Below are 14,115 nucleotides of genomic sequence, written 5' to 3' on the forward strand. Positions count from 1 at the left end.
GTGATTACTCAACTTGCGCCTCGCTGAGAACAAGTTCCATTAATACTCTAGTTGATCCCTTTAATCATCGGCTCAGCCTTTATATTGCCAAGTCCAGTCTTCAAGACGTGATGGAGCTCCTCGGCAAGTTCTTACTTCGTATATCAATGTCGACGTTAGGCCTTCATCTGCAGGGCCGATAACCCCAATAGTAATCTTTGACATGTGTTAGGTTTCGGCCCTCTTCTAGTATAGGCTATCCCACTCATTCTACTACATCCCCTTCTTCAGAAAGAACCCAGCAAGCGTTGCAATATGTTCCAGCTGTTCAAGTGAAACACCCTCACTCCTCGACAACTTCTCTGCAACTCCGCTAAATGTATGCCAAACCTCTATATACTTATTATTCGTGTTCTGATTAGTCCCAATCCAATTCAACGCATACGCCATCTGTGCGCGACTCCGTATCTTCTTCAAATCCTCTTCATCGATAGAAATATGGCTGTAGTTAATAGCAACCTTGGGCTCTAGCTTTCTGTACTCTCTGGTGTACAAGGCGCCCAACCTCACGCACTCGATGACGAGAGCTGCTAGTCCTGCTGCTAGACCGTTGGCAACAGAGCTACCGGAGTGAGCGTCGAATTTTTCCAGCTGAGTTTTGGTTTCGTTGCCGTCGATCACAACTTCGTGGCCGGGAAAGATGAAATCTACAGTTTGGGAATCGCCCACTGTGTCGACTATGTTGCCGGTGGCTTTTGCCGCGCCGATTCTGAAGCAGTGGTGGCTGCTTGCGTGCGGATAACTAACGTCAGCGGACTGTCCTTGGTCACTTGCCGCGCAGAATATAAGAACGCCATGTTTGCCGATGGCGTTGAAGATTGCCGTGTCGAACTGGCTCCTCAATGGTTCTTCTGGAGGCTTGATAGTCCATGACATGCAAATAATCTGGGACCCTCTCTTCGCGGCGTAGTTAATAGCCTGGCCTGTTAGAACTTTGAAACCAAGTCGCTGGGAGAGTCACTTACCTTTACTGCACTGTCAGGTTTGATCTGAAGCTTCTTGGAATTCCCCGACCAAAATGTCTGTAGCTTAATAACATGGATGATAGCGCTGGGACAGATCTTATGGATAAGCCTCGCCATTAAAGTCCCGTGGCCAGAAGGTGAGCTCCAGTATGGCGGCACGCGGGGTGTCGAGCCTCCATCATGGAGATCAAAGCTTTGGCCTAGAAACGTGCGATCCCTCGTGTCGTTGAGGTCAGGGTGCATGATATCGACGCCATCATCGATCAGGGCCACTTCTACTGGCGGTAGAGAGGGATTATTACCCCTGAGAGCTTTGATCTGCTTGAAGCGCTTGGAGAAGCTCACCATGCATTCCATCCATTTATGAGGGTCGATTGAGCGTTCTAGCGGTTGAGGTCTTGCGTCGGGGACTTGGACTTGTGCCACCCGCCGGCCGCCACCTGTTTTTGGGGGGATCACTTGGGGCTTGGGTCTTCCTTCGGGCCAAGATTCGTGTAATCTTCGTTCAAAGGCATTGAGATTCTCTATAGTTCTCTCACGAGACTCAAGGCCCTAGACAAAGGTATGTCAGTGGTTAACGAGCTTAAGGAACCGTTCTTGACGCACTTCATGCTGGAATAAGTGAATGACTTCCAGTGTAGGTATTGAGGCCAAGCCCTCCTTCTCGGACCATGCTCGGAGAGTCGAGTTACTGCCACTCCATTGGAGATGGATCTCACGTAGGTGAGTCCCAATCTTGCGAAGGGAGAGCGCATCCAGATCCAGACGCCTCCAGTCGAGTATTTCGACACCCTACAAGCCATTAGTATAAGCCCCTTACGATATATAGGTTTCAAACATACAAGATCTTTCAAACACTCTTCGATCGCCTCATCACTGTGCGAAGGCTTCTCCATATCTTCGACAACAACCTGTTGTATTATTCGTAATAGAACCTAAACTGTTTCTTGGGTATCTCACCTTGATGATTCGAGTAACGGACTTCCCTCTCAGCCAGTCAAAAAAGAATGTCATATCCTGAATTTATCAGTGACACGACTAATTTACAAGGTCAGTATTTCTCACCTTTCTCCCTTGATGTCTTACATCCGGCTGTTCTCTATTACCCTTGAGACGAACCCTTGGGAATCCAACGTACTGCAGCGCTGTGTCGAACTGTAAATGGCCGAAATACTTCTTAAAGTCATCTTCGCTGACTGTGTTGGGTGGCCCAAAGTCAAACCAGAACTCTTTGCCTGGATCATCTGGTAGCCGTAGACTGTCAGCTGCTTTCTCTGGACTTAGTTTACGCAAAGTCTCGAGTTTCAGGAGGTTGCTAATCGTTCTGGCTGCATCTTCCATCTCCTTCTCCTTGGACGCAGGTTTCTGAACCACCTCTGTCCGAGTCGTTGCTGTCGCCGTTCCTGTCTTGACTCGAGTTATTGGCGTTAAGGACGGGGATTGAAGAGGAGTTGTAGCGCCCTGTGGAGTTGCGGCGATTGAACCTCTCCGCTTCACGGCTGGCGGAGGACCCATGCTTGTCTTTTCCGAGCCTGACTTTTCCGTCCTTGTCACGACTCTCTTTGCATCCTTCTTTGGATCTACTCCTCTTTCCTGTTTGGACTCGGCTTTCTTTGGGGCTGCTGCTGCGGGCTCTTGGCTGGCAAGATCCTGAGCACGTCTGCGTCGACTCTCGAGGAACTTCTTTCTGGTATGATGGTGGTATTGATAAACTGATAAAGTGCGATTGAAGTCATCTGGATCCTGAATAGGTTCATCCAAGAGGTCGGAACACGAGCGTAACAACTCCTTGACTACCTCGACTTGACTATTGCAACAGCACTCATAATCGACTGCACGGTGAAGAGCGGTGCGACGTTTAGTGTCCCTGACAAAGAACATATCTCTGGGCACAAAGCCACAGACTTTACCGAAGAACTCTGTCCTCTTGACTCCATTGTCAAAGATGCAGGTCGCAGCGGCATGTAAGCAAGTAGTCTCACTGCTTCCGTCCCAATTCTCATATTTCTTCTGCAACAGAGCATGATACTCCTGACATGTCGCATCTTTTATTTTCAAGCATACTGACCAACCGAACAAAGAGTTGTTCGCCAAAAGCGCGCTCGTCAGAGGAATGCGCTTATTGTTGTCCAGTGACCAAAGTAGATGCGCTGGAAGTTTGCGAATAGCTCGCCACATCAGCCATTGGAGGTTGACGGGTGGTTTGTGAATTCTGTGATCGTAGTCTGCCAGAAAGTGAAGAAAGTTCTTCCCTTCCTCGGTCGTGTTGTGCCATTCGCTGAACCTGTCGTTGACAAATTTGAGTTGTTGGCTTGCCTTGTCACTTGATTCAGAGTTTTGTAAGTTATTAGATAGTGCTCGTGCATCTTCGATATGTCGCTCAAACTTCGCTTTGATGGGATCCTCATCTAATAGAGTTACTGACGCAGCTGGGAATTCATCTTCATCCAGATAGACTTCGTCGTCATCTTCTTCATGCGCTTGGGGGAACCCGTTGGAAGTTTCGTCACTGTGGTTCATGATGATAGTGAAGACTGACCATCTGGTTCGCCATAGGAAGTGAGAATGAACAAGAAGGTCAATTGGATGGATAGAGCTGGATTACCAACCGAAAAGGCCTGAAAGTAGGGGTTATCAGCCTTGTCTTGGGTACATCCACTCAACTTCTGATGATTGGCCCTCGAACCGCCCACAGTCCTGCATGGTCAGCATGTGCCACTCGCTGCGGGGCGATATGACTTTGTGCTAGGTACCCAGGCCTGCCAGGAAGGTGTCCTACATATCGAAGAGACTTGTAAGCAATAGGAAGAGTTTGTTGAAAGATAAAGGTTTGAATTACCGCACATTGAAGCCTCTATCTCACACCAGACACTCAACCACTATATCCTCACAGTATAGATCAGAAACTTGACAGCGATGACAACCTCACAGAATGACGATCAAGCAGATGAGCCGCTCTTGGTCTTCGATACGCCTATGGATAACCAGGTCATCGGTGAAGATGACACTCTACGAACTGAAAATACCTCAATGAGCGATTGGGAGAGACGGAACATCATTGAGCGCACCAGTGGCAGCATCCATACTCGCGTTGAGTTGCTTTCCGTCACCCACGGATCATACAACGAAGGAGGAGACAAAGCCACGCTGATGGTTTTCCGTTTCCGCTTTGATCCTCAGAAGAGCTCACGAAGGGTCATTCGAGCCAAAGTCGAAATCGAGTTCTTCGCCAAGAACGACTCGAATCTCGTTGTAGATGCCATCGCGCCCGAGGAACGTTGGACAGTGGTACCGACGACTGATACCGAGACGACAACGCGCAGCGGCCAGCTGAACCTGGGTGCTTCAGGTGTGCCCTTCCTCCAGGCCGGCGCTACAGCAAGCTTGGAGAAGACGTACAGCAGGGATATCAGCGATGCGACGACTGTTACGGGCAGCATCAACCTCGGTACCGGGAAGAACTCGGGCGAATCTACGGTGGCAGTATGGAATTTGCAGGAGAATGAGCGCCGTAAGACGGGGGTGCCAGATTCAGTAACGACTGCGATTCTTGTGCGACGATCTGGGGATGAGCGTTTTAACGCTGAAGTTACGCTACAGGCTGACGTTGACTGGGTCACTGGGTGGGAACGCAAGCTTTCCAAGATACCATTGGATGACCCCATCTTATTTAATCCCAGAGAGACAGGGGGGGTAAGCAAGAAGGGAAGGTCTTGCGGTGCGAAAGACTTGGCGAGCGTGGATTTGAATCAATTGTGCAAAGTGAGAATGGCTGTCGAGGCTCCATTTGTTGCAAAATGAACTCGTGGTACGCAAAACTTGTTGGTAAACATAGACAGCCACTGGAAATCAATCAATGACCAACCCTTCCATGGAGAAGCCCCTAGTCAGGCTGTAGTAGGGCAGGGGTATATGCATGTAAGATACAGGGGTGATGGTGATACAGCTGCACCTCGCAAACTCGTCACACTATCTGCAGTGCTGCCTTGCCTCCCCCTCCTTGGAAGGACAATCTCTTGTTCACCCTTTGTGAGGCTCTCAAAGTAGGCTGCGGATATCCAAACGACTACCCACCAGAGATTGAGTTGAATACTTGGAGAACAATTCGATCTCAACCAGCCGAGCTGAAGGCTTGAGCTTGATTGTGACCATGGTTGAGATAGTCGTTCCCGAAATGGAAAAACCTGTTTTGGAGATCCAGACAGCAGTCAATGAGAGGCAGGATGACGAGGAATTTCAAAGATGTAAGTCGCTTCAAGATATCTTATCATAGAGGCAGGGATATAACTGATAGCTTCATAAAGTCGGATTGAAGATAATACAAGACGGAGAACAGGTTACGTCCCCCGATGACGCTTCCAGCAGCGGAACTCCTCTCGTTCCTTATGAGTGAGTCCCAGTAAACGCGTTGAAGACCCGTACTGACTTTATGACTTTCTAGTGTCGTTCTTATTCACGGAATCTACGGGACCGGTGAAGACTCGTGGACAAAGGGATCTGACACGATATGGATCAACAACGCCCTTGTTGCCGCATCAGAGAGCAAAGGACGAATAATGTCCTACAGCTATCAAACTGATATTGAAACTGGTAGATATTATACGCCATACGGTGTTTATCAAGAGGCAGAAGCACTGTTGGAAGCTCTTCGAAAGCTTCGGACATCCGAGATCACGGTTTGTCACCTTGCACTGGTTTTACTTCCGCCACTAACCAATTCCTATGCAGGGGATTAGACGACCGATACATTTCTTTTCTCACGATGTTGGAGGGACTATAGTGAAAGCGGTAAATGCCTACAGATTGAGTGGCCTCAATTGTAATTGCTGCTAATGGATGCAGGCACTGGCGATGGCTACTGATCATGAAGACAAGTACGCTGACATCTTACATTGTACTCGCGCTATGGTGAGAAAGATGGTGTTGTCATGATGTATGAGATTCACTGACTAGGTAATGGCAGTATTTCTTCGGCTATCCGCACAGATATCCCTCCATTGGTCTCTTGGAAGAGGCTGTGTTGCGATTGGTGGCCCAGAAACGACACCTCTGGTCTGGTAATATGGTTTGGTACGCCAAAAGCCTCACAAAGACGATTACAAAAGTGAACGACGCGTTCCTTGGGACTCAGATGCTTACTCAGGCCAACTTCATCAATGTCGTCTCTAACCTCCACTTAGACCCGGCAGAACAGGTTAGTGTATCTGTACTTCGCAGTATGAGAAGATACTTGGGGCCGTTTCTTGCTGATTAATCTGTAAAAGGTCTTTCCTCTCTGCATGTCCACTATGGCTACTCCTTTTGAGCGAGTGGTAAAGATGGAGAAGCCAAACAGCGATTTGATCTTGGCGGGAGAAGATGGAGTCCATCCTGTGAACGATATTCCGGACGCAGACTGGCTCAGTAAGTTAGTCACTGAGCATAGGACAATCACTAATATTATTCTCAGTGGGAAGCCTAACGGACGAACAGCATGTCGCTTTTCGCAAAATGATCAATCAGGCGTCGCCAGTACTGCCATACCACAAACTCGATGAAGGCTGGCAAAACTCAGATCTCCTAGAATTACCAAAGCGAAAGGAAACGCTCATAACGCATATGAGATGTTCTTCCGGTGCCAAAGCAGCAACTGAAAACGCCAGTTTCTTTCTGGACAACAACAGAAGCGGCACATTCCATCCGTTATTATACATGAAGTTTGATGCCCATGACATCCGGTTCAACAATTGCGATGCCATGCTGCGGACCTTCCTTGGTCGTATTGTATGCAATAGACTGCAGACTGGAAGTTTTGTACAAAGGCCAATGGACACTCTTATCAGGGCCGAAGCTTTGCACCGATCGGCTCTGTTTGATGAATTGGAGAGTCTACAGGGCGTGAAAGGTGTGTCAAATTAAAAGCTCGACTACTTACAGAACTGATTGAAAGAAGATTTCCAGCAGGGTATTCACGTCCTCGGATGTTTTGATGAGTGCGATGAGTCTGCGATATGGTTCCTTTCTGAGATCCACAAGCTTCTTCTTAGGAGTGAACATTGTCTCAAGTTGTTGATAACAACCACAAAGGGAACTCCTGGGGACCAACGCATTACCACGGCTTTATCTGAATTCCCTGCAGAGCATATCAGAAAGATCGATCATGACCCCAAAGAGCCCGTACCGTTTTCCGTTGAAACGGAGGCATCGAAACTCATGAAGAAGTTCGGGGAATACGTTGGTACTGACCATGATCGCGATGTCCTCAGCGCACTCTGCAGCTGTGCAGATGATCATGATCTCTGTGAACTGGTCCTCGAGTGGCTCGGGTCGGACACAAAGGAACTCAAACGTATTCAGTGGCTGCACAACAAGACCCTCACTCCAGCTCTCATTTTCGCGGAAATCTTGGACGGCATGGCTGAAATGCAGAGGCCATGGGCTAAAATACTGCTCTCATGGCTTCTAACCTGCTATAGACCTCTACGATGTGACGAGCTCTGTCGTGTCTCCGACATTGTGTGGCTTCAAGTTGAGGGAGGCAAAACCACTCCGCCAGTCTTATCAGAGATTATACGCAACTTTGGGGGGCTAATCACTTCCACTAACGGAGAGATTCGATTTAGACACCCTAACACCCGCACTTGGCTCGAAAGCCACAGCTCATCTGCTGGTGAAATGACGTGGTACTATACGACTGAGACCAGAAGCCATGAGGGGATATTGCAAACATGCGTCAGCTATTTCCAAGAAGCAGCTGAGAGGCCAGAATACGCGGCCCAGCGTCTGCCTTATGCTATCGAATTCTGGTCCAAACACTGGCAGCAAGTTGATACATCCGAAAAGCAACTGCTGGACTTGTTTGAGAACGATTCAGTGTTCCAATTCTGGGCTCAGTCACTGTTTGCCATGCCCAACACGCAACTGAAGCCACCATCGACACACATAAAGCCTCTTCCCGTTGCAGCTCACTTGGGCCTCGTGGCGGTTGTAGAGACACTTTTAGAAAGAAATCAAGATCAAGCCGAGTCACGCGGCCAGGCCCTGATTGAGGCTTGCAGAGCAGGTCACGTTGCCGTCATTCGACTCTTGATGAATTCATATTCAGATGATCTGGACTTTAGCGACGAGAACCTACACGAAGCTGCAAGAGTTGCCAGCCATTCGGGTAACGACGAGGCACTTAGGGAACTAGTCAGTAAACTGCCTAAGCCTCCCTGTACCCTCTCATCAGAAGAAAGTAAGACAGAAGAGTCTGAACAGAGCGTCAAGGCCAGCGAGAATGCACAAGCGAATGATCTACCGGATGATTCATTAAATGGAGCGAGCAGGGGTGAGGACGATGCCGAAGGCATTCTCCCTGAAGAACGTGTACCCGGCCCTCTTGAATGGCTCGTGAAGCCAATGTATAGGGCTGCCGGTTCAGGTATGGATGATGTTGTCACCAGACTACTCCAGCTGGGAGTAGACCCTAACCCTCCGGAGAACACAACGCCCAACAGCAACAGCTTCATCTATACAGCAGTAAACAACTCCCATATAAGTTGCGCCAAGTTACTCATGCATGCGGGAGCGAGTCTCACAGCAAAGAACGCCCAAGGACACACTGCGTTGCATACAGCAACCGAATGGGCTTCTGGCGAGACAGTCGAGTTCTTGCTAGAACAAGGCGCTAGCATCGGGGACGAGGCCCCAGGGAACCACCGCACGGCTTTGAACATGGCTGCCATATGGGGCTCCTTCACTGCATTAGAGGCCATACTCTCGCGTAAAGACGCAGTTGAGAGCTTGGTGCATGATTCGGACAGACACCCAGTGAATCAGGCTGTCGACAACGAGAATAAGAAATGTCTAAAGCTTCTTCTCAGTCACGGCTTCAGCCCCAACAATGTCACCTCGACTGGCGAAACAGCGCTAAGAACGGCTATTCAGAACGGAAGGCTTGATCTCTGCAAGATGTTGATTGAGAATAATGCTGATCCAGATCTGACACCCGATGGTGCTAATACACCTCTCATACAGGCAATTTCCAAGGGAGACTTGGATATAGTCAAATTGCTTATCGAAAACAAGGCCACAGTCGACAAGCGTGAAGCGCCGCCATATGAAGGGTGGTCACGCACACCGAGTTCGTACCTATCGTGCTTAGAGAGATACATACTAACCTCTTGTAGTGCAAGCGGCTGTTGACTGGAGTCGTCCCGAGATTGTTCAGTATCTCCTTGGAAAGGGAGCAGACCCCGATGCGCGAGACTCGGACGACATACCAGTAATAGGCGCTGCGATAAGCGGTGGACATACGAATATGGTGCAATGGCTTGCAGAGGCAAATGCCGATTTGAACGTCACCTACTACGAGAGCAAATCGACGCCTCTACACGAAGCCACGCCCTATCCTGAGATGGTTCGTCTTCTTCTCCAGCACGGTGCAGACATCAGCAAAGGCAATGCAGACTCCCGAACAGCCCTGAATTTGGCCATTTCTGCGAATAATCTTGCCACTGTTCAAATTCTGCTTGAGTCTAAGACTAAGCCCGATCTTGGTGCGGCCACCATCCAGTTGGATTTGCGCATCGTAGCAATTGCTGGGTACACTGAGGTCGTTGAGGCACTACTCGAAGCCGGTGCTGACGTTAATAATGTCAATGAGGACGGTGAATCACTACTGGCATATGCTGTCAAAAATAATGCACCCAGTGGCATGATTCGCAAGATTCTCGAATACAATCCTGATCTGGAAATGAGGGACAAGAAACAGAACACGGCACTTCACTGTGTCAACAGCTCTACGACCCTTGAGACGGTCCGACTTCTCATCAATGCCGGCGGAAAGCTAGACGTCTTGAACTCTGATAAAGATACGCCTCTGATCGTTGCTATTGGACCTCAGCTCGATGATATCTTCTTCTATATGTTGAAAAAGGAGCCTTCACTGCTGACCCAAAGCTTCATAACATCACAGCAAAGAGTCACACCACTTCACGAGGCGTGTAGATTGGGTTCACTAGCAATGGTTCGATCATTGATCGAGCATGAGATGGACGTCAACTCATGCTGCGAAGGAGTTTATGGAACCCCTCTGATTTCAGCGACACTTCGACGCGGCCTATTATCATCTCCCCTGGCCAGTGATATAATCGCTCTTCTCCTTGTGAACGGAGCCAGCCCAAGAACCACCGGGGGATTATTCCAATATCCCCTCATCTCAGCATGTCTAGCGTGCCCTGCAGACACGATCCGGCTCCTTCTCAACTCAAATGCCTCGCCCCAGGATCAAGATTCCTGGAATCGCAAAGCAGTCCATTTGGCGTGCTATAACTCCCTTGAGGTTCTCAACCTCCTGGAAATTCCTGACTCTGATTTCGCGGCCGCGGATGAACTTGGCCGGGTACCCCTGCACTATGCTGTCATGACCGGAGATGTTGAGTTGGTGCAGGCAGTGCTAGAGCGCTCTCAGAGAGTTGGCGCTGGTATCGATGTGAGGGACGACGATGGGTGGACACCACTTCTCTGGGCTGCTCGTGCAGCACGAATCTGGAATCGTCAACTTGAGACCGAATCTCCAAGCACTGATATGGTCTCGTTCCTCTTAAAGCACGGTGCTGACCCTACTATCAAGGGGTATGGAGTTGACAGAGACTGGACGGTTTGTGAGGTAGCCTATTATCACCAGGCCGACTTGTAAGTACCCGTCATCTCCTTTGATGTCCACACTGACGAAAACCCTTTCTAGTGTTGAAAGTCTAATAGACCGACCAAGTACTGAGAAGACTCGGTCGAGAAAACGGGGTAGTGCTCCAGGGTCCCAGGACAACGGGAACATTTACTGTGACTGTTGTTTGATCGAGTCTCACGGCATCTATTTCAACTGCTCACTATGTTTTGACTTCAGTCTGTGTTTCAAATGTTACAGGGCTGCTGACAAGATACACCCTGATCATTCGTCGTTTGTTCAACGAGGGAGTGAGTGGGATGAAGACGATACGTCGAAGGAAGAGGACGCTGGCGAGATGAATGTGAACGATGGTGGTGGCGATGAGGATGTGCTTATGGACTTTGAAGAAATTCCTTACGAGGAGTTTGATAGTGAGGTTTCAGACTAGAAAGGTAGTACTTGTTGTATTTGAAGTGTATAAAGTGTTATTGTGAGCATACTGAATCAAAGAGAAATCTATTCATCTATTTTCTATATACTCGAAGACCGTCCTGTGTCAGAAACTTCCTTCTGCAACCACTCTCTCCACTTAGCATCTTTAAGAATATGTCTAACTCTCGCCTCAAGCCACTCCGTGTTTCCCCAGAATCCCCATGATGCTTGGAAGCGACACCAATCGACAAGAGCACACTCCCAATGTCGAACGAGAGTTTCCCAATTATAATCCAGGGGTTCTTTGTCCGAAGGTCGACGGCTCAACAAGGTCTCATGGTAGAGATACATTAAAGCCTTTTCACCGTGGTCCATGGCCATTTCGTCGGGAATGGATGGACAGTCTGTTAGCATGTCGAGAGGGACAGAGCAAGTGAATAGCTTGGCGAGATCGCAGACTCCCAGACCCAGACCGACGTATTGAAAGTCGAAGAAGCAGACAGCATCCCCTAACTCGGTAGTAAAGAGATTCTCAGACTTGACATCGCCGTGGATAAATGTCTCGAAGGGTCGACCAGTTGGTGTGAGGAAGTCAGCTACTACTTCAGCAGTAGACTTATCCGATCCTTGAAATGGTGCACAAAATGCATCTGACCACTCTGAGTATGTATCGCCAGCAAGAGACTTATACTCTGTGCGTCGAGTCGCAAGGTAAGTGTATCCTCCGTTCAACCATAACTTGCTTCCCCCAGCTTCACCTGCATCTCGTCGCTTGAACTCCTCAAGAGGCGGAAGAAGATACTCATCCAAGTTTGCAGGTAGAGATTTCCATGAGTTGCTGTGAAACTTGGCTAACCATTCCAACGCAGACTGAACTTGTCGTGAACTCAAAACCGATCTCTTCTCTCCTTCAACCGGAAACTTGACTCTCAAGTCTGTAAGAATGGTAGCAGTGAGGCCCCGTAACTCTCCATCTTCATGCTTCGACTTCCAACTCGACGTCAAACAGTGAGCTACTGCAACATCGTCATCCAATTGAGGAGCAACATGTTCGTAGAAATACTGCTCAACGTCGTAACTTAGAATCTTGCGCAAGTGACCTTCGTCTGTTGGACCAGGCGGAGGAGATATGAGCTTGAGAATGAGAAAGAACGTATTGTTTGACTCGGCTGCATGCAGGTATTTGCGGACTCTGCTAGCTGTTTCGGCGTCCTTTGGTTTTGCGGTCAGAGCGCAGATATGGCCGTATCCAGCCCAAAGGGATTGTATCTCTTGGAAAGATGTAATCTTTAAGCCTATAGGCTCTAGAAGAACCTCGGCGACGCGTTTGGAACTTGTGTCTGCCATTTTGAGTTTAGAGGTGAGGTTATCACGAAGTTAGAGATAAAAAGTCAAGCAAGCTACGTCATTGAAGCTGAGCCCATCGGCTCGGAAAATCATCTCGGAGCGGGGCATATTTGAACCTGGAGGCCTCGGTTCGATTCCTTTACTTGGCAATACTACTTGAAGTTTCAGTAAAGGCAAATGTTCTGTAGAAGGATGGCAACTGTAAAATACCTACTCAATTGAGCGATATACACGAACGAGGAACTGCCATAGCCTCGGTCATCCCTGTTCTGATACAGAGGATGCCTAGCGAAATGATAGGGCTGAATAGTGAGTTCCTGCCAAGATCCCGCAAAGGGATGGCGGTGAACATCAGGGAATAGATGGTTTACTGACGTAGACTGTGTACAGCAGCCCCTCAAATGGGAACTATATACCTACTGGGTATTAACTCTGCCGCTGAATGGACAGCAAATAGCTACGTTGACAAACATGGTCAGACTAAGACGTTTGTCAAAGAGACGGGCTACCTCAGAGTAGAGGATCAATTCCCCCTTTGATACAACGCTCCTTTTTATATACCATAACGGGACGGTAGTGGCTGCGGAAAAACAAGCATAAACAGCCACGGCCTCCCACAAAACAAGCTTAGACGAGATGATTCACTCGCTTACCCCTGTCCCCCAGGGCTGAGCTGTCAGCAAGGGTTGCCAGGGGCGTTGCAAGGGAATGTCACTGACGATTGGACGATATGGTTCCTGAAGAATTTTGAGGTTGAATTGGGTTAAGGATAAATATTCAGCTCATTTCCGCCTTTCCGTCGATTCTGTGGCCACAGGTTTCTCAATCAGACAAACAAACATCATCATGCGGTCTTCAATTACTATCAGCCTTCTTGCTCTCGCGCCTTACATGGCTGATGCAGCAAGGAGCACTACCAAATACTCTACCAAAACTGTCTTTTTACCTCAGAGAAAGACAGGAAGCGCGACAAATATCTACGCCTCCCAGATCACAGAAACTGGCTCAAAGACGGAATATCTTCTCGCCTGCCAGACAAACTTTGGCACGTCTTACTCCTGCGATGGAGATTTCCACGGTATCACTGTGACTTACGAAGAGTCAAGCATGAATCTTATTGTTAGCTCAACAACATACGATTGCTCCCTGGGCTCAGGCTCAGCTGTTTGCGCAACCATAACCGCAAAGCAGACTGAATCCGTCCAATCCAGGACCATTCCTTCGTCAGAGAGTGAACTCTGGATGACGCCTATTACTTTCGTTGATCTCGAGAAGAGGAAGACTACGAAAACCAAGTCAACCGCTTCTAAAGCGACGGAGACAGCGAGTAACAAGCTCTGCAAGAGAAAGATTCATCATGGAAGTTCAGGGTCGGACTCTGGAGACAGTGGAAGCAGTGGAAGCGGTGATCACAGCAGTGGCTCTGGTAGCGACGATGACAGCAGTGGTTCTGGCAGCGGTTCCAAAAGCGGTTCTGGATCTGCTGCTGATGATGATGACGATAGTGAAAGTTCATCCACAAGTCCTACCAAGAAGAAGAACCATGACGATGATGGATGCTCGGCTGGATCTATCGTGTCTTGGAGTTGGGGAGTTATGGCTGTTGGACTTGGTGGTTTCCTTGGTATCAACATCGTATAAAAGACCGCGCCAACGCGCTCGTTCTGATTGCTTTTACTTGGACATTCTTTGTACATAGTA

The 14,115-nt window shown here is 48.7% G+C and overlaps 5 protein-coding genes across 5 annotated transcripts; 3 read left to right on the top strand and 2 right to left on the bottom strand.

Annotated features, from left to right (window-relative positions):
- Positions 1-252: 252 nt before the first annotated feature.
- Positions 253-3,524, bottom strand: BKA55DRAFT_511555 (uncharacterized protein; the record flags this gene model as incomplete). The annotated part of the gene is made up of 6 exons (XM_046187721.1): positions 253-957; positions 1,005-1,556; positions 1,611-1,796; positions 1,847-1,915; positions 1,965-2,021; positions 2,070-3,524. The coding sequence occupies 6 exons, from the start codon at positions 3,522-3,524 to the stop codon at positions 253-255; spliced, it is 3,024 nt and encodes a 1,007-aa protein (XP_046049630.1).
- A 166-nt stretch (positions 3,525-3,690) lies between these two features.
- On the top strand, positions 3,691-5,116 carry BKA55DRAFT_377512 (uncharacterized protein). The gene is made up of 2 exons (XM_046185930.1): positions 3,691-3,832; positions 3,898-5,116. Exon 2 carries the CDS (start codon positions 3,921-3,923, stop codon positions 4,803-4,805), a length of 885 nt encoding a protein of 294 aa, XP_046049631.1. The 5' UTR covers positions 3,691-3,832; positions 3,898-3,920; the 3' UTR covers positions 4,806-5,116.
- Positions 5,117-5,154: 38 nt separating this feature from the next.
- BKA55DRAFT_690545 (ankyrin repeat-containing domain protein) lies at positions 5,155-11,083 on the top strand (the record flags this gene model as incomplete). The annotated part of the gene is made up of 11 exons (XM_046199516.1): positions 5,155-5,248; positions 5,309-5,393; positions 5,446-5,680; positions 5,733-5,792; positions 5,847-5,912; positions 5,968-6,198; positions 6,269-6,407; positions 6,454-6,888; positions 6,937-9,108; positions 9,155-10,661; positions 10,714-11,083. The coding sequence occupies 11 exons, from the start codon at positions 5,155-5,157 to the stop codon at positions 11,081-11,083; spliced, it is 5,394 nt and encodes a 1,797-aa protein (XP_046049632.1).
- A 65-nt stretch (positions 11,084-11,148) lies between these two features.
- On the bottom strand, positions 11,149-12,435 carry BKA55DRAFT_569207 (Ecdysteroid kinase-domain-containing protein). Its single transcript, XM_046192902.1, has one exon. It carries the CDS (start codon positions 12,412-12,414, stop codon positions 11,167-11,169), a length of 1,248 nt encoding a protein of 415 aa, XP_046049633.1. The 5' UTR covers positions 12,415-12,435; the 3' UTR covers positions 11,149-11,166.
- An 825-nt stretch (positions 12,436-13,260) lies between these two features.
- On the top strand, positions 13,261-14,055 carry BKA55DRAFT_539869 (uncharacterized protein; the record flags this gene model as incomplete). The annotated part of the gene is made up of 1 exon (XM_046190198.1): positions 13,261-14,055. The coding sequence occupies one exon, from the start codon at positions 13,261-13,263 to the stop codon at positions 14,053-14,055; it is 795 nt and encodes a 264-aa protein (XP_046049634.1).
- Positions 14,056-14,115: the final 60 nt, after the last annotated feature.

The sequence above is a fragment of the Fusarium redolens genome (genome assembly GCF_020744475.1).
Source record: "Fusarium redolens strain MPI-CAGE-AT-0023 chromosome Unknown BKA55scaffold_8, whole genome shotgun sequence".
In the NCBI taxonomy this organism is placed as follows: Eukaryota; Fungi; Ascomycota; class Sordariomycetes; order Hypocreales; family Nectriaceae; genus Fusarium; species Fusarium redolens.

Excerpts from the sequence above, each read along its gene's own strand:
- BKA55DRAFT_377512 (XM_046185930.1), top strand. The coding sequence starts at position 3,921 with ATGACAACCTCACAGAATGACGATCAAGCAGATGAGCCGCTCTTGGTC.
- BKA55DRAFT_569207 (XM_046192902.1), bottom strand. The coding sequence starts at position 12,414 with ATGGCAGACACAAGTTCCAAACGCGTCGCCGAGGTTCTTCTAGAGCCT.